General features: G+C 38.9%; 1 protein-coding gene across 8 annotated transcripts in view; it reads right to left on the bottom strand.

Annotated features, from left to right (window-relative positions):
• Positions 1–26,147, bottom strand: part of pcdh1a (protocadherin 1a) — a 150,045-nt gene that overhangs the window by 86,305 nt on the left and 37,593 nt on the right. For 2 of the 8 annotated variants that reach the window (XM_084373808.1, XM_084373807.1), the window contains exons 2-3: positions 24,179–24,318; positions 23,673–23,735 (exon numbers count right to left, since the gene is read on the bottom strand). The exons of 1 other annotated variant lie outside the window; for it this stretch is intronic. In XM_084373808.1, coding sequence (XP_084229934.1) covers positions 23,673–23,724 — 52 coding nt within the window. In that variant the 5' untranslated portion in view covers positions 23,725–23,735; positions 24,179–24,318. Of the gene's footprint in view, positions 1–3,129; positions 3,762–23,672; positions 23,736–24,178; positions 25,373–26,147 lie in introns of those variants that run through there. 5 more of the 8 variants (XM_084373806.1, XM_084373805.1, XM_084373804.1 and 2 more) reach the window with 5 other exon arrangements.

Below are 26,147 nucleotides of genomic sequence, written 5' to 3'. Positions count from 1 at the left end.
AAAATTGCGCAAGGCTTCCATGTTAATCAAATCTTCGTAGCTATGTGGTTATTAAAGAAATGCCATGGGCACTGGTCGCACTGGACCAGCAGATCCTGTTTTGATATTCTATCAATAACTCATGTTAAAGGGACACTATTTGGAGAAAAAATATGATATCAATTTTTTTCATATTTACGGTATTAATGAGTTAATAATACCAACTCAGAATTGTTTTGTTTATTTTTCATAACTGAATAAACAAGCTGTTCTCACAGGAAAATAAGGTCCCCATGACACTGTTTGAAGCTAGAAAAGTGGCAGGGTCCGCAAAAAAATAAAAACAAAGTAAAACAGTATGAAATTGTGTTGTCCTTTAAGGTCAGTGTGTTTATTAAGTTTATTGAGTCATGAAAACAAAGAGAGTTTGTTATTTAGTTTGTTTAGACATAGAAAAAAACAATCAGTCAAACGTGAAGACCTTTCTCTTTGTAATAAAATTTCTTTCCCAAAACTACATAGCGCACCTTTAATGATTATTAGAGAAACTATAGGGTGGAAAATAAAGAAGTAGAAGGACGAAATTCTGTGAGGTGGATACATTTGAAAAATATTAATGGGGCATTACATCAGCAGTCTATCAACATCATCACGTATTTCCCAACCGTAACATGGATATTTCACCATTTGTTTGCAAAGGAAACTTATTTGCAACTATATTATATTAAATCATATTATATGATTCTTTTTAAAAGGTATTTTTATTTATTTTTCTCAAGATGCTATTTGGCTTGAAGTAGGAAAAGTTCAAGAAGTTAAGTGTGTGCCTACATACGTGCAACTGCTTCCATAATGCATTCAAAGTAAAGGTATGTAGACGAAGAATATAATTGTGTTGCGGAGCATGTAAGTCTGTCCTGGTTACCATAGAGACAGACTATCTACCGGCTGAGTCAACTCAGTGACTGACTGGGTGACACTTGCTCTTTAAGTTGGCTGCTCCACAGGTCCAGCAGAAATGACTCAAGCGTGGAATCAACCGAGGCAAAATTGTGAATTACTAATATGTCAAAGGGTTACGTTGTGTCTGGAGAAAAAGCACACTAGAGTACAGGAGAGAAACTTATTATGTGCTAATTGATTGCTTTGCAGTAACTGCAGAGTAGATTATGATCCAGCACCACCACCAGCCTTCCTCTGCAGAAACCCGAATGTTCATCTGTTACCGGGAACAAATCAAGCTCATGAATTCCTCCTGTAAGGTGCGTATTGCTGCTTCGCTAGAGTGTGGAAAGATAACAAATGATTTAATGATTTTCTCAACTGATGTGATTTGATATATTGGCTGACTCTGCGCCTTTAGCTAGTATAACAGGTAAAATCCATTAGCCTCCCACCAGCATGATTTATGATGGGTAGCATCACAGCTTAGGTCTCCGCACAGCTGATCCACCAGTAGAATTTACTGCAAAATGTTCCTCTGCACACTTCTACTGACTGTAAACCCTGGCCACTGGTAATGAGAAAGCAATGGCCTTTGGTTGGAAACACTTGCTAAGGGCATGAGTGTTTGATTTAGCTATTCATGTAGGCTGCTCGGCACAAAACCACTGATGGAGGGTCACTCCTACCACACAAAAAAAAGCCCATTGAATACACTGAGATCAAAGAGGCCGCATTCAGACATGGCCAGAGTGTCTAAAGAGAGATATGAACACACTGGCAGGTTGTACACTTTGCATTCCTCGGACTGAAACCAGAACTCAGTCAGATTTCCTGATTTTACCGCTTTTGTATTATTTCGTGAAGGATTTGCACTCTTGAGCTCAATTTAGTGTTAAGCAGTCATGTCAGAAAACTCACTTTCTGTGATTTGATATGTTTACCAAAGAGTTAGCCTTTTTCAGCAGCTCCACTACATGATGCACTGTGTGCTATTATAGACCAGAGGAAATAAGTACAGACAGACAGAGATAGATAGACAGATACAGTAGATAGATAGACAGACAGACAGATAGATAGATAGATAGATAGACAGACAGACAGATAGATAGACCGATAGATAGACATTCTTTCATTCATCTTTTGCCAAACTCCCATCACACACAGCTGCTTTCATAATCAGCTGGCTCCCACCATCACATGCATCAGGTTTGTGTCTCATGGACAGTTTGTCAGACAGATATGGGCTAGATCTCGGTCGCAGGCCTGTTTTGATCTGCACTGTTGTGACGGGGCCTCGTAGCCCACAGTGCGTGGGGAACTTAGACCGACATCTATGTGGAGCAGACTATTAGAAATGTGCCTGGTGGTCGGTGGAGTGACGAAAACAACACCCCAGACTCTCCGGAGTGCAGGAGGGGGGAGATTACCCGTGCGGATGCGCTGATCAAAGATCTCCCCCCCCCCTCCTCCACCACCCTCTTCTCCCCTCCCTCTCCAATTATACGCGCGAATATCTCCATAGGAAAACTGCCGATTAGTTATGAACATGGCAGCCCGTCTACGTCAGAATAATCTTCGCGAAATAATAATAATATTAAAAAAAAAAAAAAAAAAAAATCGCTTCTCGTGAGTAAACAGCTCCAAATAAAGATCCACTAATAGAGGCAATTAGTGCGATGTTTGCAGCTAGAATGAAATAAAAGGCGAGAGAGCGGATGATGCCAAATGGATCGCATGTTCTCATTCACTGGATCATAATGCATAATACAGATGCAATTAGGACGGATCCGATTGAAGCGTATGCGCTCATGCTGTAGGTGAAGTGCCACGATGTGCACACCTAATGACTTAATACCATTACTAACGCAGGCTTGAGCGCCAGTCCACTCGGATGTGCTTTTATTTTTATTTTTTTTATTGCGATGCATCTTCTTATCAATCACGCAGCGCATCGTTGTTGCGGGGGTGACAGATGCGTCCGATCAACCTGTAACGCACCGAGCCGCCGCTCCGTCAAGCCTCGTCCGTGATAAAGTGCACCGCGGACAACTTGTTGTATAAACAGCCTGTTTAGAGCCGTGGCCTGCGCTATTAGGGCTGCACTCGGGGGAGAGATGTTCCCGAGAAAGAAAAAAAAAAAAAAACTTCACAAGCATCGCAAAAAGACAACTTTCTGGGGTTTATAATCTGCAGTCGTTTCAGTACCTGAGCCGGAGACTTCTCAAAATGAGCGCCTGACGCGTCCGAGCCGGTCCCGTCCGCAGCCGATATGTCCACCGGTGATCCCAGAGGCAGGTGTCTCACCCTCAAACCTCCGTCACGGGGCTTCGCGTCAAAATAACTTCAGCAGCCACGGGAATCCAAATCACAGCATTTACCAACTTTCCGCGTCAAAATGCAAGGATGGCGTCCACAACACCGTCGTCCGGCACTCTCGCGGAGGAGATGACGGATACCTCGTCCGTGAAGATATCAGAAGTTTAGAAGCTGTTGGAGTATTTTCTTATGACAGGGCTGCGGAGCGAGGAGTCTCATTCCACGGGGATAGCCTACAGTGTGCCATTTCCAATCCTCAATAACTGATCCCTGCCGAGATATGCACTCGCTGGCGCATCCCTTCGGTCCAAGTTTCCCCGAGCGCTTTCCCCCCTCTCTCTCTCTGTGATATCAAGTAGCCTAGAGCGCACTCTGAAGACGCACTGGATGTCTGAGCGACGGCGGCGTGAATGTCATTTTTTGCAACGTGAACACGGAGCGGCGAGAGAAAACGAGAAGCCCATCTGAAAGCGTTTCCAGAGAGCAAGTGGTGAGATACTGTGGGTAGGTTAGTTGCTCCCCTCTCTCCCTTTTTCCTCTCTCTACTCATCAGAGCGTGGGAGGAGGTGGGGCTCCCATCCACCGCAGCACACAGCAACTTCACACTCAGCATCACATTATGCCCGGGCTGCCGACCAGGAAATTGTGTGATTCCTACAGTTTAAGAAGATCTCATCAAACTGGGTCAGCTGAAATAGGGGAGGGGGGGGGGGATGCACCTTATTAAATAAGCGTGTCACGCAGTTACTGTGCATTCCCTGCTCCTTTTTTTTTTGTATTTATATTATTCTCGCTGCAAAAAACGACTCATGCTTGCTCTCTTGGCGTCAAACCCGCTGATCGCACTGATTGTCTAACATTTGATGTAACAGGTAGCCCCAAGTGACAGTTTACTTGTTGATATGCATTCCATGTAGCAAAATGAATGGCCTAAAATGGAAGCAGGTTGACCACAATTTATTCATTTGGCGCCACCCTCAGGCGGTTCTAATAAGGAAGGGAAGCCACACAGTCTTCTCCATCAGATGAGGAAACTGGAGTGTTCACATTTGCATCGTGTTGGACTTTTCTGCACATTGTGATGTTGGTTTCTCACCAGAAGACAGCGGCTATCAATTATAAGGAAGAGGAAAAAAAGGGAAAAAGGCTATGCTGTTGGTGTATATTGAATTAAACTAGTTAAATCTGACATCATCTGCTCAAACTGCAGCAGTGTAATTAAAAAAACAATGCTTTCGCTCAGGGCTGTAAATCAGCATGGCTCAGCAGGGAGCGAAATCCATCCCACGCCACAGTTATTCTCCTGCTTTCTTCCCAAACACTGATGCCGGTGATCATAACTGCTTAAGTACAAGCAATGGACCAGGAGCAATGAGTCAAACACGGGCTCTGTCACAAAGGAAAGCCTTGAGCGATGTCCCCTTGGAGAAACTTGATTTCCTATCTTCCCCAGCCATTCTCAAGCAAGAGTTTATCAGAGTGTTTCCAGTCTGTGATCCTTTACTCCTCCCCCATCTCTCATTAGCTGCAAACACACAGCTGTTGGGTTACCTCTCCAGGGCTCCCATTAAGGGCTGCCACTCAGGCTTACAGTGTCCCTCAGCCAATCATATTAGAGCTCCCGCCCACGCACTGCCACTGCATGCTGCTCCTCACCAGCCATACTAATAACGTTTAAGTATTTTCACAGGTGGCCCATAAGTTGTCTCTGAGAAGAGAGAGAGAGAGGAAAGGATTGTTAAAGGACATTTATATACCGATAAAAGACAAAAACATAACAGAGTCAGTGAACGTTGAAGCAGTGAGTGACCAACAAATGGAACAATTTAATTTCCCCTTTTCTTGTTAGTTAACATAAATCATGTTTGATGATATTTTGCTGTGAAATTAAGTTGTGATTTTTTTTTTTTTGGTAGTTAATCACAAAAATCAAAAATGTGCATTCAGGGCAGTGGTGTAATATAATTACTTTTAAACTGACTGGGAGCACCGTCACCTTCATTCACACAATTCATTTATTTAAAACTCGTGCATTTCATGAAGGCTACAATTCAACGGAGTTATTGTCTGTTTCAGTCAAAACCGTGTGGGCTGAAATGCGGCTTCATTTGATGCCTTTATAAGTCAGTATAAAGAGTGCGGGTCTGTTTGATTCCCACTCACCTTTTTTCCTGGTGGCCATATTTGAATATGAGAGAGGTAAAACCGGGACAAGGCAAGGGTAATCGGTGCATCAGAGCAAAGGCAAAAAATGCCCTCAGACTCTCCCACATTCCCCAAAAGAGTCTGCCCGCCATGCTGTATCTGGCCAGCACATTGTCTGTGGCCAGTGCCCCGAATATTACACACTGGCACTTTGATGAGGGACTGATTCTTCCAAATCCGACTTAGCCGCATAAACACATTAAACGAGCATCAATTAAACGTCTGGCAAGTTTTTCTCGGGGAAAAAAAAAAGAAAGGAAGAATGTGTTTTTCAGACCTATCTCCATTTATGTCTATTGATGTTGGAAACCTTGAAGCTCGGCTCACTTGAATACTCCATAGGCAGACGGGATGTTATAATTCCAAGCTCATGGTTTGTTTGCAATTGCAGCAACACAACAACACAGCGTGTGAATGTGATCTGTATATATTTACATCTATTCTCTTATCACATACCACACCTGGAGCACCTTTCCTTCCCCCGCCAACACACACACTTCCACAGGAGGCATTTGTACAGAGAAAAGACAAAATAAGACACTAACAGACAGACGCAAAGCTACACGTGCATGCACACACACACACACACACACACACACATGGGGATACATCTAGAGGGAGAGAAATGAGGTACAAGAATACAGGTTGAAGAAAAAAAGTGCAGCAAAAGTTGTTTGTGTACGCTTTGAAGAGTAAATCCACACTGAATGTGCACTCTGCACTGCTCTGTGTAAGTCCGACTGTGAAAGGATGCTGTACCTCTAGATACATCCATGTTGGTGATGTCACAGCGGGCGTCTTGCCTTTGACAGCTGATTGAAAACACCCACTGTGACATCACTGGGTGTGGTCAGCAGTGCAACACATTTAAGCCCACAGGTGGAAATGTTCTGCCATATGCTATTTTTTTGGATTCACTCTTTAAATGTCACAACATTGAAAACAGAGTCTGAGATATTTCATCCGCAGCGAGGGAGAAAAACATCCCTTTATCTAACATATGTTTTCTTCTCTTCATGGGCGGACACTGAGTGGCAGAATGTGTTGGATTCAGATTTGTAGCACATCCACTTGTGGAGCAGGAGCAGTTACAGATGGGTCAACGGAGGGATAGAAGGAGCAGCGATGCGAAGAGGAAACTTTATGAATCCAGAACTGTTCAGCCCTGGAACAAAGCCCCGGCAAGTCAGCAGTTTATGAAGCAAATTTGTCACCGCTGAAATTAGGTTTCCATTCACTTGTGAATCCATACAAATTAAAAAGAATAATTTTGGAATATTCCTGAATGTGGGCATTGATTCAGTAATGGCATCTATTCAGAGAACGCTAAATAAGCGTATCTTAAAATGGCAGCTGTAGTCTAGTACTACGACAAAATAATGGTATCCAAACGCTAGTAATATGCAAAAAAATGTTCAGATCTTAAAACATAAGATACGAGGAATGCGTGGGTAGACTTATATGGGACATTATATTGTAGAGCAGTATATTGGGCTATGCTGTGCTGCTGCAGTTACCAGAGGTTATGTGGGAAGACAGTAGAAAAAACTATTGAAATATTGAGTCAACCCAAACAACCAAACAGTGCATGCTGTAATTGAGAGTGTGATCACTAGCAGGTGAGTTGCAGAGAGATCTACGCAGTTACAGCAGCAAAAGCATACATACAAATAATTGGGTGTATTTAATGATTAATTGGTTGAAAAAAGATATTTAAGTAAGTTAAATATTGGGTAAACAGTGACATAGTTGGTGATAAACAGCTATACACGTAACAAATAATTGATAAATGGTTGAAATAAGAAATGAATTAACAGTGGAAATAAATAGCGAAATGTTATTGATGAACTGTTGAAACTGTAAGCTAAGTAAAGGATAACTGGTTGCAATAGATAACTGAAATTTAAGCCATTAGCTTTAAATGACAACCTTATCAGTTAAAAAGCTACATTAATCAGAAAATTAAAAGACCTTGTTTTATATAACTGAATAACTTAACTAAAATGAAAGAAAAATCAATTGAAATGGAAACATTTAATGGTGTCAAAGTACTTGACACCATTAAATGTACTTCAGTTCAATCTAACAGGGCTGTAGGTGGTATGGCAGAAAAGCAAAGGTTGAAATTAGTTGGGATGCCATCAGTCTCTCTCATCCATTCATCATCCTCAATTTTAATTCCTAGACTTCATAGCAGTAAAAGTTTGATCAAAAAGGTAACTCTCTTTGTAGCTGTAGTTCTATATTCTGGTGCTCAATCAATATAACTTCATCATAATGTAATCAAGCATGGTCTAAAAGAAACTTTTTCATGATATAACAATATAAAATATTGTATTTTGGGGTTATTAATTATTACACAACTTTCAATTGTACTTGGAGGAGAAAGTCAGAAGTTGGAATGGGTGTAAAGCAGAGTTAGCTCTGTAAATGAGGTGTGAACTTTCACTGGCCTCACGATTCGATTACGATTCGCCTGTCAATGGTGAACAATCTGAATGGACAGTGATTCTCAATGCATCTAGATGCCTCTCAGTATATGGCATTCTCAATTTGTGCGTCTTGTCCAGTTTGTGCTTCCCGCTAAGTTCATAAAATCGTGCCCAGATGTCTGCTCTGAAACTACCGAGTGTGTTTTTCTATCACTCAGAGCTGATATCTGCCTCCCTCCACCATATCTCCTAACATAAGTAACTTTTCAACTTTATTGACCAGAGGAAGCCGGAAAAACAATCAGTTGCCCCTTTCTGGAATAGAAATATCACATTTTAAAGAGATTATAATAATATATAAATAGAGAAGACAATAAGGAGTAGAAGTAGAAAGAAGTAGAAATATTATATGATAAGATATGTGACAACTATATATATTAACATTTAGAAATAGAATTGTTACGAGAAATAGAAATGTAAGATATGTGCCTAGTACTACACTATAACAGTGTAGATCATATTGACACTGCAGCATGTGATAATTGAAAGCAGTTAACAGTATCAATAAATGCCACATAAATATGGCACCTGATATTGCACGGCTGTAAACAGGTTGTAATAAGTTCAAATTCATGTCAATAAGAAATGGAAAAGGACAAACCATCAACCTCTGAAGGTTTCGACATGTCGGAAATGTGTTAATGGACAACTGATGTCCTAATTGCACCAGGAGCTGAGGAGATTTAAAACAGGTGTGTTTATATAGCTGTCAGCAGCACATGAATAACTCACTGTCATTCCTGTCATGATTTAGCTCCGCGCGTGTGTGCTTGTGATTGGCAGTTACAAAGGCCGAACAATTTACCCACTAATAATTCAACCAGCAGCTGCCAGTTCAGTTATCACTTCACCTCCTGCACTCTTGTTTGTCTTTTCCAAACAATGTCATACATGAGGCAGGTGGGGAGCAGTAAGACGGGAAGTGGTGTTAAAAAAAAAAAAGTCAGACTGTCAGTAAGGTGACAGAGCCAGCATGAGTAGGAAGACAATGATGGTTATGGTCGTAGGTTAAAACTATACTTATGCCGGCACATATATTCTTTCTGCATGAGGTCTGACTCTCAATCCCCCTTAAGAGATCCCACCTACAGGTATATATGTATGCCTTTATTTTATCTATAGCCTTGACATCTAGCTCCTACTCATTGGGAGAGTGTACAGTGAACTTAAATCAAAACAAGAGAGCATTTGGACTTATGTTTGGCCCCATGTGGTTTGGTTAATTAACAGAGTGGGCTCTCCAGCAAGCAGAGAGCATTAAGAGGTGGGAGGATCTGCATCACTCCTCCCTCTTGTGGAAAACGCAATGAATTTGGGAAAACACGGAGCTTTGGAAATTTGTCTTTCATCTCCACAAAACTGGACTTCAAACAAGCTACCTACGAATACACTCTCAAAATTAATATTCTAACACATTAGTGAGCGCGATGAGTGTATTGCACTGTAGGGGTAAGTAATCCTGTTACTGTCATGTAAACATGTCTCTATGTCTTACACTCAGTGCCTCTTTATCTTATTCAGTGCATTTATTCCTGATTCTATGCAGCAGTGCAGAATGTCGGCGTTGCTCTTAAAGGGTTGGGGGGGGGGGGTTGCAGTGTGCTTAACCATGCAAGGAGATACACTAGTTTGCATTTCCTTCCTTTTTGTTCATTGTTTATGTTTGCCACCGGGTTGGGATTATAGCCACGTGATCCAGACAGTCAGGCATGCAATAGCACCGACAACGGCAGTTCTGATAGTGAAACAGTGGGCTTTAAACACTCCTGCAGTCAGTTGCTCCGCAGCACAGCTTCTAACCCTACATCGTCTGAAGAAAGCGGAAATGAGAAGAGGGAGAGGGAGAGCAAATTAAGCTACTTAGCACTTTGCGTTTTAAAAAGATTAAATTATGTACACAGTCATAAATAAATTCTATAGATTTGAATGGATTAGCAAATAGAATGTAGCACTCATCTAGTTTTTCAGTCTGAACCCAGGATTTACTCATTTAATTGTGGATTGAGTCATTTTGTCTCATTTTCCAAACTTTTATTATTATTTTTTCTTCACTGTGTATTGTGCCAAACCACTTCGCTGATTACACACGCACCCTCAAGGAAATGGAAAACGATTCAGTTAAATGTTTGATCTCCTAGTTGATGTTTTTGTGGGAAAATAGCTGAAATCTTTGAGCTCTTAGCTTAAGTACAGGTACAGTGAAGTATCATCCACTTGGCTAGATTTTCACTGAGTAGCCTGAGTGAGTAACTGCAGTCTATAAAGTTGACTGGATAAATGGAAAAAAAAAAGGTTTAAGTGTTTATCAAGGGGTTAACAGATTAGACATGTTGCTTCAGAAGTTCATTTGCTCATCCTGGTCCAACCTAAGAGAGGAAAACAGAACAGGAGGCAGCTCGCACACAAAATAATCATAGGGATCATCAGGTCTCCTGCTTGATATTTTATATGCATAAAGCCCGTAACTCCATTTATTATATAAACAGCTTTGATGTCTCGGAGTCCACTCGCACATATCATCACCTGTGGTTAAAGTGAATACCCTTTTACCTTTCATTTTAGACTGAAGTGAGTAATATATAAATCATATGCTTTAAATATTAAAGATTTTATGGCATCAAATCAAATATAAGACTGAAAAAGGGGGATGTGTAGAAATTCCATGTGGTGCAATTTGTTATTCCATATATAACTCTAAAATGTTGTATGGGTTGTTAGGAGAAAGACTCCGGTGGACAGATAAAGTGCCTTTGTGTAAAGTGTATTGTTATTTTCATTATTACATGCTGGTAAAATGGGTTCTCATTTCCATGGGTTTAATATATTCAAAATCAGATTCAGGCCTCTGTAGAAATTTGGGTAAGGGCTGCAGCAGGAAATCACTTCTTTTTTTTTCTCATTTTTAAATTATTAAAGTCGACTTCATGAACATTGTATTTATACGCATGAGATAATAACAAAGATCTGTCTTCGGCTTTTGGATGCGCAACAAAAAAATGGCCTGTGTTTGTCTGTTTGTATTCAAGCTTGTCAGTCAGGCTGTCAACACGAACCCTGTCGCAAACCAGCAAAACGGTAACAGATAAGGTGTTTTCCGAAGGGCTGCAGCCTTAGACCTCACCTGCCAATTAAAGAATTTGACCCATTCACTGGTTCATTGGTTTGAAAAATGCTACATCCACTAATTGCCTTAGTTCCCTGTAGATATTGGCTGAAGGGAGAATAAATGATCTGATGATTGCTGAAGCTCACCCACTCAACTTTATTCAAAGACATTGTAGGCAGGTAAAGGCGACACTACACAGTTTTCAGGTTTTAATAAACTTGATCTTGACCTTTCCAGCCACCTACATATCCAACTTTTCTCGAGCTGGGTATGAATTTGCATCAACACCTTTAATACCATTAAACCCACAGGTTTTTCACACCTGCAGTGCACCTACTACAGTGTTATCAACAAAGACACGTTCTTTTGTAGCACATACACTACTGAACCATCACAGTGTTACAATGAAAGGTAGTTTGGTTCAGTTTATATTTGTATTTCTTTTAGCCTATTTTAAAACCAATTAGGCTAATTCAATTGTGCAGATGAGATCAATCGGTCAAACACATGAAGACACTGACACTGAACACATTCAGTAAAGCCGTAGTGATTTTAACATCGTACAATATGAGGCACAGTTAGGCTACTGATATTTCAGAGTCATGGCTGGGGCGATAGACTTTAACGTGCGCAAACTTCAGTCCGATAAAGGATCAATGAGTCAGGCAGACGAGACTAACATATTCAGCTAAACATCCCCTCTGCCTCTGCACTTTCTCTGCTACAAGGGGATAGAGAGGGAGGAGGGCAGGTTAACAAGGGGGATGCATTCGGTTTTTTTTGCTTACAAGGGAATGGCATCCCTCCTCACTCACCCTCAAATCACCTTCTGCCTATAGATAATTAATCATCCAACGCACATAAGACTACAGCACACCCACAGACAAAACCTTTAATTTCTCGCCTAACTCATTAAACTGCAATATTTGAATTATGTAACCATCTAGACAACACCCTAAAATGAGTATTTCATTCTTGTGACTGCACATTATCATGGATATTGACACTTGCTAACCCATTACATAACATTCTGTTCTGAGTTGAAAACCCATGTCCTTGGTATACATATCACAGTTTGCCATTCCTTTTATAATTCAGCTCCTCTTCTACTGCACTTCCTGTCTAGGCAGAACAGACTGCAAGGGTTTTTAGAAAGCAATCATTATTTGCACTTTATCCTGAATATACGTATGGACTAGAGTTGAAGAGGTGTACGCCTACAGTTTTTCATCCGTCAGACCTGGTGAGACTATTAAGCAAAGTCTTATGAAACTGTATGGGTCAAACCCACAGTAATTGTTGATGCCATTCAACCTTCTAAGTCTTTTGTTAACAAATGTGTGGAATTTTTTTACCTCAGAGTAATTTATTTTACAAATGCTGTCTAATCCCTGCAGGAAAAATAAGACCATTGTTGTCTAAAGTTGTTTATTAACTAAATTTGTGTTGCACTGTTTATTCTACTTGTTCCAGGTTATTATTTGGTATAAACCGTAAAGGGCTGGTACAAACCTAATGCAGAAAAGAGACATTATGTTCAGGGGGTGGACACAATAACAGTAACAATCTAATGTATTCTAATTAACTTGAAACAAACACCATCTTGGTGAGGCTTATATTATTGTCTTGTCTAAGGGGGGTGATGATTAGGCTCAATGGGAATCTTTTAGGCTGTTCTTTATAATGATGTTGTATTGGATTTTTATATTTTTTCATTTTATTATTTTGCCCACAACCTCTGCAAGACTGTAAGGTTTTTAGATTATAGATTTTTCAGAACAACGGATACCTATATTCACTAGATAATGCCAATTTAAGGCAGTTAAGTATACTGTAGGTGGTATTAAATCTACCATCCGTGCAGGCTTCCTGTGCTCTCCAAAATGAAAGGAAAGCTCATTCAGTCCTTAACTTTAGTGTGTTAAGCATGAACAAATCTTTACGAATGTGAACAGTTGAATACCTCCAGCTTTTTCTAAATCCCACAGCTCAATGAACAAAAGCCTTGGCGTGCTACCTTGTGTGACAAATAGTTATACTATTTAACAAAATTATTGTTTTCCTCTCCTAAATGAGAGTCAATATGGCCGATAACCAGAAAGAAGAGACACAAATCCAGTGTGTTCACCAGTGTTGACCATGTTGGTAATAAAGCAAAAAAGAAATAATATGAGAGGAGGCCTTTAACAGCGTATACCCTCATGGTCTTATAGGGCATTTTGGGATGAAAAACATTCAGCAAATGACAGCTATATAAGAATATCCACTGGCTGAAAATGAAAGAATTTTTTCTTGCTTTATTGTGCATCCAAATAGCTTCTTGAAAAATACAGAGGCTGGAGGCTGCCAATAGAATACTACGGGGAACAGAGAGAAGGCAAAACATCTGGCCTCCAAATTTTAATTAGACTTGCCATTGGGATTTCTTCCATTTTACGTACTTGGGTATTTCTTTTCCTTGAGGAATACTTGACAACATGACGTGAAATAAAATAATGAAATACAAACTATTCATTTGAAGTGGAATACTGTTTATTTAGGAATTCATGTCCATTTATAACTCTTTTTCAACCTCCAAGAGCAGACCAGAGCAGAATTTTGTAAGAATTTCGGTCCAGGATTTTGTTTAAAATCGACACACTAAGACAGAGGCTTTATCGTTATCATGATGTTTTGAAGCTACACTGTAAACAAGCAAAGTTATTTGTCAGTTTGCTTGTTTGACTTAAGATTTTATGTGCTCAAATTACTAGTTCAGCTAAAGTGCAACTGGCACTGAAGCAGAAAATGTACTCTTATCTATAGAAAATACCCTCGAGTGAGTTTACATCACACAGGGAAGAAAACTGCTGCTTCACTGCTGGAAATGGGTTTGTTTGAAGCATTAATCTTTCTCCAAGCATTCTTCGGGCAGTCTCTCAGTCACCATTGTACACTCCATTTCAAGACTGGCCAGTCCTGCCCTTGCATAAGTTCAAGTAGGACATACCTTTATTTTAAAGAGGGGAGTACTTAGTAAGCCTTACTATTTAAGCTGTAATGTGCAGCTCAATTGTGCCGTCGAGTGAGGTTTTTTCTGCTGACTTAAGCTTGGACAGTAAAAAAAAAAGATCCTTCATTATCTCTGTTCCCTGTCCTATAGGCTCCTAAAGGCATGGAAATTAAGTCACTGGTTCTAAAAAGTGTGTTATGCAGTTATGAATGTATCAAAGATGCTTTATTGGGAAAGTGAAATTAAAATCAATTTAGCTAAGAAATCAGTATATATCTTTGTTGTTTGTTTTGATTTGAGTATGTATTTGGTCAAACTGTTACCAAAAAGTAAATAAATGAACACATTTGAATAAATAAAAAAAGCTTGCCTGCTATTCAAGCTTGATAATTTCTACCTCCTGAGTGAAGTTATCCCCAATTTTGAATGTTGTAGAGGTACAACAAAATCTTAAATTGCTATTGGCAGTGATGTAATGTAACTAAAAACATTTACTCAACAGTACAGTACTCAAATACAATTCTAAGCTACTTCAACATTATTTAAGTATTTCCATTTTCTGCTACTTTATACTTTTACATTTGGGAGGGAAAGAAAGTACTTTTTATTTGTGAATTTTGGGCACTAGTTACTTTGCAGATTGCATGCAGATAGATAGATAGATAGATAGATAGATAGATAGATAGATAGATAGATAGATAGATAGATAGATAGATAGATAGATAGATAGATAGATAGATAGATAGATAGATAGATAGATAGATAGATAGATAGACCGATTCAAATGATCAGAAAAATGCTGAATATCTCATGCCATAATTAGCATAGGTGCTAACTGGTCGACCCCTAGTACACAGAATGTACATACATTAGGGGTATGAGTCTTTGGCAATATTATAATCTGATTTAATTTAAATTATAATCGATTTTTGATGTGAAACGATTTCCAAATCACACTCGCTCAGTCGACACTACTTTCAGTCTCTTGCTCTGGTCTACTGTGTGCCAAACTATTCACTGGTGTCCTTATCCACTGGAATACAATGTTAAACACAACTGGAAATTGAGATAAATGATCCGGGGCCTTTTCAATTTAAAAAGGTAACAGCATGCTTTAATGAATGAATTAATTTGAAAGCATCTTACAGTCACGCCTGTATTTGAATAACAAAATGAGGGGCAGTGTTCCTCTGTGTTATTAACCTTATGTCCAGCAGTGTCCAGTCCAGCCTCCCAGCAAAGTTGCACTGAGCACAGTTTTCTTAACCATATTGTTTTTTCAATTTGTTTAATGCTGGTGGTCAGCTGGTCTGGTTTATTACTGCTGATCGCTGCTCTGCTCCATTCACACAAGTCTTTTGGTGACGACATAAAAAGTATTCCCAAACATTTGGCCTTCTTTATGTTTGAAGAAGAAGAAGAAATGCTTTAATCCGCCTTTTGACGAATTACAAGATAACTAGCGTTAGCAGCTGAGTACTGCCTTTATCATTCCATCAGCATCATGTTATTGATTCACATTTAGAAAATTGATTTTTGACATCTGTGAATCAATTCTGAATCCTAGAAGATAAGAATCAAGATTCTTGTGAATGGATTTTATATCCACCCCTACATTCATGTAAATACATGTATAGTTTACTTTCAATTGTGCTTTTAATACTCGAGTACATTTAATATCAGACATCGACTTTTCACTTTCACTTTTCACTAAAGTAATATTTTAGCAAAAAATCATTACTTTTAGGTACGATATTTTGGCTTGTTGACTAGGAGAAAAATGCTTTGTTTCATTACTCGTAGGCCTTACAGGTCTGTGATGAGCTGTACTAGACCATAGAAATTGACAGCATGTGTCTTATTATATTGGCTCTCAGATGTCAGTCATCTGCTGCCCTGTGAAATGCCCTTCCAGAGGCATGATGCCTAGACACTATATGTGCAATATATACAATTATTTTGAAAAAGGGGAAAAAAGTGCACAGGAGCTGCAGTATCATTACACTGTATATGTCTTTACACAAAAGGTGAGGAGAATTTCAATCTCAGTTTGGGGTATAACAATCTGCAGTGTCATTGTTCTATCTCAGTGTAATGCTAATATTTCATTAAATGTATATTTCATCCAGCAGGTCTCTCTCTGAAAAGCGACTGCTGATCTTAGACTTGGATTTACCATGTTAAATGCAGGTTATGTGAATAAAGTAAGCGGAAACACACAGTGAGCTACATTCCTTATCATCTCTTTTAAATGTTTGCCTTTATTAAAACAGCTTTAACTAGTGCACTAAGCTTTTCTTAAATAATTATTTCTTCAGTATTACTTTTCTGCTTATTTATGATAATAAGTCTTGTTCTTTGAGTTTTTTTTTTTTTTTTATGTATGCCAGTAAATTACAGAATTAAAGCGTAGAGTGTCTTGTAATTTAATGACTTTGGACAGCACTGTCAAAATAGGGCATTACATTTGTGTCTTAAATGGAAAAAACATATTTGACCATAAAATGCCAAAAAAGAAGAATATGATTACAAAAATAATTAAATAATATTTTTTCAATTCGATAAAGGTTTTCTCTGTGCATAAACACATCATGAAGAAACCATGAGATGGGCTGACTTTTTCAATTTAAACCTCAGGTAGGATGTTCTGAAAGCCTGAGGGCCTGGAAAGCCTGAATTGCCTGTGGTCTTCAGTCTAGACTACAGAATGGCCAGGGGGGTCCTGTGGTAGTCAGGTTAAAAGACTTGCTCAGGTTAGAAGATCAGAGATAGCTTCACTCAGACATACCAAAGTGTTCTAAGTAATCGGCAAAACCTAAAATCAGAAACTCAAACAGTGTGAAGACCCATAACGTTCATAGACAGAGAGAAATTGATCGAATAAACTGCTGTGAATTAGTTCTTTTAGCAACTTCTGGTACATAAGTCTTCCAAAATGAACACAGGACCTTAATGTGTTGTCATAAATATTCTTTATGTGAGTTGGAAGTTTACTTAATGCTCTGATCATTTGTGATTGCAGTGGAGCAGTGACTGTACTTGTTTTCGCAAATCTTTAATTTCTCCTGTCAGCTTACTTTTAATGAGAAATTATTCATGGCCTTTTAATGAATTTGTGAATGCAGATGAGGCATTAAATTGTAGATTCTGGATGTTTGTGTAGTAATGGTCGTAATTGTGCCAGGAGGACTTGAAAAATGAGTTCTGAACAATGTATAACAGCGTAATGTTTGCAGACACACGGAATGAAATACAACAGCATTTGCAAGTGACAATTATTGAGGCGGTAGTGCTCGTCTACCCTGTGAGTGTGACAGACCTTGAACTGTGGTCACTTTCAAACAAATTGAGAAATGCCACAGCCCCCCCAAAAAAGTTACATGGATAAGATGTCAGAGGTTAAAGTTATTTAGTCCCATTCTGTGTAAACAGAGATGATTAGTTCATCACCCGAGCTGTATAAGTTTGACACAAGCATTTTTTGTTAGTTTCAAATGATTTCACATGGATTTTGCTAAACTGCGAGGCAGTTACCAAACAGCTCAAGAAAATAAATTTACCAGAACTGTCCACCAAGTTAGGAAAGTGCAAGTATATCAGGGCACAGTCTTTATTCATAAGCAGCCACGTACACAGCCAAATGCTGGTAAAATATGCAAGTGGCTGGTAGATTTGATCACTCACCAGCTAGAAAAATGAAGGTGATCTATGTAGTGGGTGGTTAAATTAAAACTAGCCATTGCAAGGTGGACATAAAAGCCCATTTTTGCATCCTATAGGTTCATCATGGTGTTTTTTTTAATATGTACAGTATTTTAAGTTATTTTAATATAACTTATTGTTGATGTATTGTACCTTATTGTTATTATTTCCTTGCTTGTTCATTATTTGTCTCGCCAATTGTTGCTTTAAAAGGATATATTGGATTGTATAGGAAGGCTCTCAGACTATGTGGCTATATCTTTGTCTGGCATTGTTGTGAGCAAAATAATAACCACAATGGTCTTTCTGCTCCTATGCTTATCACTTTAAATTTAACAATAAACAATAAAAACATGTAATATATGTCCAGACTCAGAACAAGTAATTCTGGTACAATGTTAATGTTAAATTACATTACATTAAAGAGATGAACTCGGAGACCTAACACAAATGTCCGCGATTCCCCATAGATCTAGACAGATTGATGAACCAATAATGCTCATTGTTTTGGTTTTCTAAGTCGACAAAATTACTGTTCTGCTCAGTTTTATGGTATTCAACATCATTTGTTTCAGCTGCAGCAGGCATGTGTTGTCAGCTGAAAAGCTTCAATAAACCCACTGTGTGTTACTGGTGAACATAGCGAAGCACGTACTGTAGCAGCTGAAGAATCAGTGACTCTTGGATTCTCCAGAACAAAACGGAGCTAAAAGCAAGAATCTCATCCTACTGTAGATTCATAAACATGAGTCCAAGTTAATGCTATTGTTGGATTTGCTAATATGTTAGCTACATGATACTAAAGTCACATTATGTAACTTTTTTTAACTTAACATGACATCTTCAAAATAACATTCATTGTACAGTGTCTTGTAATAGGGTGACAGGTGTCTGTCTCAGCCACTCCGCCCCTCTATCACTTGTTGTGATGTGTGAGAACACATCTCCGCAACACATTGTCATTTGCCTGTAACGTTAAAAGACAGATCTAAATACTGTAGTCCAACCTATCTACTGTAAAGTTTCTGCTGTAAGGTTTTGTTTTGTTTTTATACACTGTGTCGCTCTTTGTTAAACCAAATCTACTCAACAGTGACATCTCAAGCTGTCTTGTTTTTTTTTAGCCTTTGTGTGGCCCAATGGGTAAATTATGTCTCCAACCTAACGTTTAGTAGTATTATTAGTATTATTAATGAGATATGATAGCATCAAACATGCAATTAAGATGAATGGGACACTTTGAAATAAAAGCATGAAATAAGAAAATTAAAGTGTGTGTAAACTAAGTGACACAGGGATTTTCTACCCGATGTCCAGGGCATTAGAACAAAAGCTGACCTCGGGTTCAGCCTCACAGGACTAATCTGTTGGAACTGAAGCGACTGGTAAAAATGTGCATACAGGCACACTGAACACTATACAGTGAGCAGTTTTGATAATGAGCAGGCAAAGCGATGGAGAGAGATGTTTCACTTCATCTTTCAGCAAAATTGCGGCCAAATTAATTTGCATGTCATAGAGTAACCTCTGTTGATAGGGGCATTCACAATGTGCTTCTCGTGAAGAATGAATCAGGAAGACAAGATTAACTGGATGATGGAAAACTACTACTTACTGGTATATAAATAGGTGTTTGTGATACTGAACGTGACATTATGCATGAAACTGAAAGTCAAACTCTGGACTGATGGTGACACCAGGGGAACTGTTGGTAATGCGCCCACAGGTTTAAGGGCACAATGGTGCTCTGTGTTTTGATTATGAAAAGGCAAAGCAATGCAGTCAAATATCACACTAAATCTTAAATATTTTACATGTTTGCCAAATTAATTTACCTATCACAACATATCATATCAGTTATGATTATTGATTCTGTTAATTAGACACATTTTCAGGGATGTTACCATTTGTGTACAGTGGGTTAATTAGCAAAGGACATTTTTTAAAAAGGTGATTTTGACAATTTGGTGGCCTAATAGGACATTTTGGTTTGTCTTCTGCTGCAAAATGACTGATATTTAAAGTGGCAAAAAGAAAAAAATAGAAGCATGGCCAGCTTTTGCCAGTATAGCAGATGGGCTCTATAACTGTAACTCTACACGATTTACGGGCGACAGAAAAACAGAATTAAGAAGGTTTCAAGAGGCTTTTCTTTGAGAAGGTAAAGATGATGGTACTTCAGCTTTTGAGTGAGAGTGAGTAATTGTGACTTCCAGAGCTATCCTGGGTAAACCTCAGGGACACAGATTAGCAGTTTTGTGAGCAGAAGGCTTTTGTAACGCATTGCTGGAGTCCTCGAATACCCATTGTGTGATACTTTGTACCAGGATGTTTCAAGGCACCAGTCTGTTCCATAGGGTCACACTGGGTTCACACATGCAGTCATTTGGGTGTTATATTTTAGAAAAAACGATATAGTGAGTAAAGTGATGATAGAATATATCATGAACAGACATTTTAAGGGTATTTCTACTGAACATGTGGCGTAAGATATCATGATGAAGACTGCCATTACCATGAGAACTGTCACTCTACGTTGTTTTGAAGTAGACGCCAAGATACAGAGGAAATGAGAAGCTTTTCATGTTTAATTAATAATGCTAATGAAACTTAATTAGAGCAGCTTATGAAAAATGCATTCAAATGAGAGATGAGCTTTATCCTTAAATAACAAGCCTCCTGTGCTGGATTTGGTGTCCTATTACATGCTAATTAGACTGCACTAGGGATTGTTAATGAGCATAGATCATCTCAATCTTTAGCACAGCAGGGCCTCCACCAAGCGCTCATGACCATATATGTGGAAATCTCTTTTCATGTGTTTGTATGTACAGAATATGGTATTTGGAATTATCTGTGCTACTGCTATTGTCTACTACCTATAATTATATGTGCATAACACATGCATAAGGCCCATTAAGTTTATTTTAAGGTTCCAAGTGCACTTCATTTGGAGAAAACATAATTTTAATGAATGATAACATGTTCACATTCCAAATTACTTAATACAGTTTCCACAAAAGGGTGAATGATTAACTGAGTCTCTCTGATAAGTGATCTTATGTTATCTAATGTGTTTTAATTGTGATGATTTACATTTGCAGCTCTAAAAAACAAGCCGAGACTGACAAGTGCATCGTAGATAGCTCAGAGCTTTTGGGCATTCCACAATCCTTTGGGAGTGTCTATTAAAAAGACCTTACAGACTGCAGGCTATCAGATCACAGTTTACAGATCTGGAAAAAAAAAAATATCTTCAAACAAGCTGGTGCTGTTCATTCGGTGTTCACTGAATCTCATCCAAAAGTACATTTTCAGACACATATTTTGTATCTCCGCATGCAATTTTGTATGTTCGTCATGTCAATTATCCACATTTGGTTTTTCTGCTCTTTCATCTAAATGCAAAATGTCAAAAATAATAGATTTGTAATGCTAAAAAGCTTATCCATTGATGCATGCTGTGTGCTTAAAGTATATGGATGGTCTTTATGTAGAAAGACAGTGGTGAACTGTCACAGCATGTGTCATCTCCAGCTTTCTAACAGCTTACTAACATCACAGCTCAATTGTTGAAAATGTCTGTATACCCTGCAGGTAAGGGTCTATTAAATCCTCCTACACTGTGATCCTGCTCCTACGCCTGATTCTATCTCAACCTCTGGGGCTTTTGGTCAGCAACACCTATTGCAATTTACTTCTCTTGAATTCCAACAAATTAAACCTTGAAAAAGGGAACAAAGCATTCAATGGTTTTACAGCTTATGTATGACACTTAATACCAGCTGGTAAATGATCATCATGGAACGTATACATAAACTAATTGACTATATAACCGGTGTCTCTGTGCTAAAGAAAGAGAGGGGGTTGGATGAATGGGTGGATGTGTGCGCTCTGTTTTACACTGTCAATTTGGCAGACGCTTGCAGGGGCTGGTGTGTTGCCATGGCGATATGAGCGAGGCATGAAAGAGCAGCAAGGTTTGCCTAACAGGACCAGTCTCATAAGGACTGATAAAATGAGAACCTTTCTTTAAGAGTCTCACATACACTATAGGACTGTTCAGCACTGCTCTGAGCATCCCTCTTAAGCATAACACCAGTTACAAAATAACTGAATCACACCTGCCTGTTTTAAGCTTGATCAGTTAAGAACATTTGCTTTTACGAAAAATAAAAAATCTGCCTTCACCCCCAGCCTTCATTGTCTGTTTTACAAATGCTAGTATTGTAACGGCTGGTTGGCTGATTATTCGTTTCACTAAGATTTGTCCTCGACAGAAGTTTGAATTGTAAACAATTACTGCTAATTCATTTGGTAAATTCTTTTTTACCAAAGGAACACCAAGGTCTTGAGCTGGCGACTTGAAGAAAAGGCAACACCGCAAACAGACACGGTCTCATCCATGCGATTGATTAATGCAGACTGACCACTGCGACAACTGGGTCTGAACGTTGTGTCAGACACATGCCCAGAAAAGGATTATACTCAGGTTAAAAAAGTAAGGGAGAGAGGCAGACAGTGCGGGCGCCCACAAGAGAGAACCGCAAAAGATGAAAGATGCATCATTAAGTTAGTCTACTTCGCCAGAACTCTCCGCTCAGCACAGAAGATACAAAAGAGGAGCAGTTCAACAACCTGTGTTTTCTCACACAACTTTACTTTTCTGTATCCTGCAGTTCCCTCCTGCTTATTTCTCTTGACTTTTAATTAATTTTCACAGCAGCTCCAGTACAGTGAGATGTGATTGAAGAGCCAGAAATAAGTAGCTGTTTTTTATTATTATTTTTTATTAAACAGCTATCTAGTCAAAGGAGCTTTCAAGTTTTGCCAAAAATCGCACATAATCACTGATATTTGTGAACTTGAAACTTTGAAGCTGACAACAAATTAACTGTTTTAAACTGTTTTCCTCAGTTCTATCAGGTTGATATTTTCAGCTGTTAGTACTAATCCCTACAAACAGATATCTACATATGAATGTAGAATCTGTGGGCAACAAATATTAATTTATCTACATTTATACGCAGATATATGTATATAAAGATTAGCTAAATCATCATCGGATGATAACCAGTTGGTTTTGAGATTGCTAATAGGGCTGTAAACAATACGAGAGGAAGGCTCGGCCCAGATATCTGTTATCTGTTTTCTGAAAAAAAACACTGACTACACTAGAAGCCCTAGGACATCGGCCGTTGCCCTAGAGCCTAAATTGTCATCAGACGATAGCCGATGGGTTCCCACAGTGCTTTACTAAAATGTGCTGTGAATGGCTCAGGCCTACATCCAGGACGTGTTCAAGCTACACACCCAAACCTGTCCACTACAGTCTGCTACCACCTATCGGCTTGTTACTCCTTCACTATGTGGGGGGCCCAAATCCCCACTGGTGGCTGTCCTGGCTGCACAATAGAGTAACGAGCTCCCCACTGACATGAGAACAGCTCACACTCTACACTATTTCCATTACAGATTGAAATATCACATGGGTTCTTCATTACTTAGTTTTTATAATTAAATATTATGTTATTATGTTATGTAATTGTTTCACTTAGAATAAATAGTAAAAGTTCAAACAAGGATCCGTAGCATATGATGTTAGTTCATTAATACAACTGCAGTGTAATGGAGAACATGACTGCCACAGATACTGATAAAAGCAAATAATTAAGAAGCAATAAATACATTTTTACTATAACTGTGTCGATCATCCAGCCAGTTCGTTTTTGAAATGCTTCAAAAACAGGAGGAGATCTTTGATATCTACATTTGAGGAAATCATATTTTGTTAGCAGAGTAAAAAAATGTTAAATAATTTTTTCATGAACCCACATTTCATTAGAATACATTTGTTGTTCCAAATACTTGACCTCTGTCTTGATAGTGATTGAATGGTGGTGATAAAGTATGTACATAAGCAGCACTTACTTACCATACAGTAATTGCTCTATGGCGTTTCTTCTGGCAACACTTCCTGCTGGCATTTCAGAGAGTGCTGCAAAACATTTGCAATGCATTTTCCAGCTGCAGTTGTAGTTTTAGGTGTTGTTTTAGCAAAAGAAGTAGGAGCAGCTAAAATTAGGTGTGTGTCAACCCATAAAGATACACCTAACCTTTCAGTTTATTATATAAATTAAAATTCAAAGCCACAAAATGTGTAGATGTATGATTTCCATTGGAAAAGAAGGGTCCAAAAAAATTGCAAACTGAAAAGTAACCAAATGTAGTGTGCAAAATACTGGAGTAGACTTATAAAGTTGCAATAAAAAAAAATGGAAACGCTCAAGAATTTTAAATCTGCACTTTAACTGAGTTCAGGAAATGTACTTAGTCACACCAGAATTTAACCCATGATGAATGTTGTTTTTTTCGACAGACCGACATTGTCATTCTTAGAGTCACACTAAAAACCAGCAAACAAAAAACAATCTCACACACCTGTTAATGCAGATATCCTGGTTCAGTCCCCAGCAGAAACACTTCTGTCTTGGCCAGACGCCTTATCAAACACATCTGGTAGTGTACCCTAGTGGGAAGTCGGCGAGAGATCATATCCTTTACTGCACTCACTGCTCCTGCTGGTTTAACAGAGTGAGATCTTCAAGGCCAGATAGTGTGCCATGAAGCTCCACGTGGATTAGGTCCTGCCAGTCAGGCTCCTCGCTGTCGGATGAAAAGAAGCGGCTGATGTGACTCCATGCCTGCATGGCTGTCCAGACCCTCCATGGGCCAACGGTGAGAGTGTGCAGGGACAAGGAACACATGGCACAATGAATAAGCCATTCCACACTTAATGTATGGTCAGGATGTAACATTTGTTTTTGGAAGTGAACAATCATAGAGCCCCCGTTGTATACTTTGTTAGTGATGCTTAAGAAACAAATTGGTAGTAGCAGTCTCATGTGGTGATCCCATAAATGATAAATATGTTTTTTTTGGCTTTGAGTAAATAGCTGCGTGCAATTTGTCTTTCTGTTTGTCTTTCTCTGGCCCTCTCTTTAAGGGTGACTAATTTTCCTTTTAGATAACTGAACAAGATAATGGTAGTGTTGTCTTTTATTGTCATTTTCAAAGATGTCTTCTCTCTGAAGAGAGGGAAGTTATCTGCAATTGATTTTGTCTTTGTTTTTTTCTTCATTATATGAATATCCACCGACGACCTTCATTATTCAATTAAAACTTCAAGTAAATTCGATATTTTCCGTTTGTTTTCATTGTGTCAATCCCTGTTGTTTGTTTCTCTGCTTTTATACTGTCTCAAATACCAGAGTGTTGGAGTGTGACAGGGTTCGATCGACAAGTCATTAACTATCACTAATTGTTTTAATGCAGCATTTTGGGGTTTAATTTGTTCTGTTTTTCTACACAGCAAACTGGATGCCTTTTCAAATTGCAGATTGCTTTCCTATAACAGTCCTAACCTGGCCCTCTTTGCCATGCTAAAACTGTATTACACTCTAACCAGGCTGTAGCACAACTTCTTTTATCTTCTGGCCATGCTATGGAACAATTGACTGTTTACTGTTCTCATTAGTGATCTGCTACGCTCCACTCATTATTCCAGCTGACAGGTCAGTGTACCCTTTGGGTGAGCCTGATTCGTTTTCATGCGTGAGCCTAATCATTAATTCGACCAGCAGACATGGCCCAAAGCTTTAGAGAAGACAGAATAGTGGGTACTTTTCTGCCTTTCAGCAACCTCAGAAGCCCGTAATTAAGAACTTCCAGCCAGGACGGAAACACTGGAGTGGCATGCTAACTCTGATTTACAACCACTGATAAAATCCCTGATACCATGCCCAACACAGGGTTTAATAGGCTGAAACATCCAAGTCTGCTCATATTACTAACAAGATAAAAAGGCTTTTTGGAGGTTCTGGTATTCATTGAATATTGATGGACATGCGCATTAAAAATGATGGATCAATCATCCTTAGCACATACAGCAATAACCCACACCTCCACAGCTTTGATGTTGCAACCACACAGCACTGAGAGTCTTTTAATGGTGATATGATCTGAGCATGCTTCAACTCCAGACAAAGTGAGCTTCACCATCCTCCAGAAGGAGCTGCATTGCACTCAACTACCTTTTTGTCAGCTATTATCAGCTGTGTGCGTCTTACCAAACCAACTGTCACAAAAGTTGAAGAATCAGTCGGATTCACAAAACTGGTCCAAATGCTTCAGTTGTTTTTTGTCATGTTTTTGTTAGCGAGCTGGTGTTTACAAGGCCTGAATCTACTCAGAATGTATGATTTGCACATCCACACACTAAGAAAGCCTATTTCAACCTATTAAAGACACGCAGTGTTGATATATCATCATTCTTTATCTGTGATCAGTTAAATATTACCTGAAAACTTGAGTCAGTGAGATAAAATTGCAACTTGAAGAATACTAAAAT

Source organism: Pagrus pagrus (genome assembly GCF_965226575.1).
Source record: "Pagrus pagrus genome assembly, chromosome: 14".
NCBI lineage: Eukaryota > Metazoa > Chordata > Actinopteri > Spariformes > Sparidae > Pagrus > Pagrus pagrus.
This window is presented reverse-complemented; position numbering and strand designations above follow the sequence as displayed.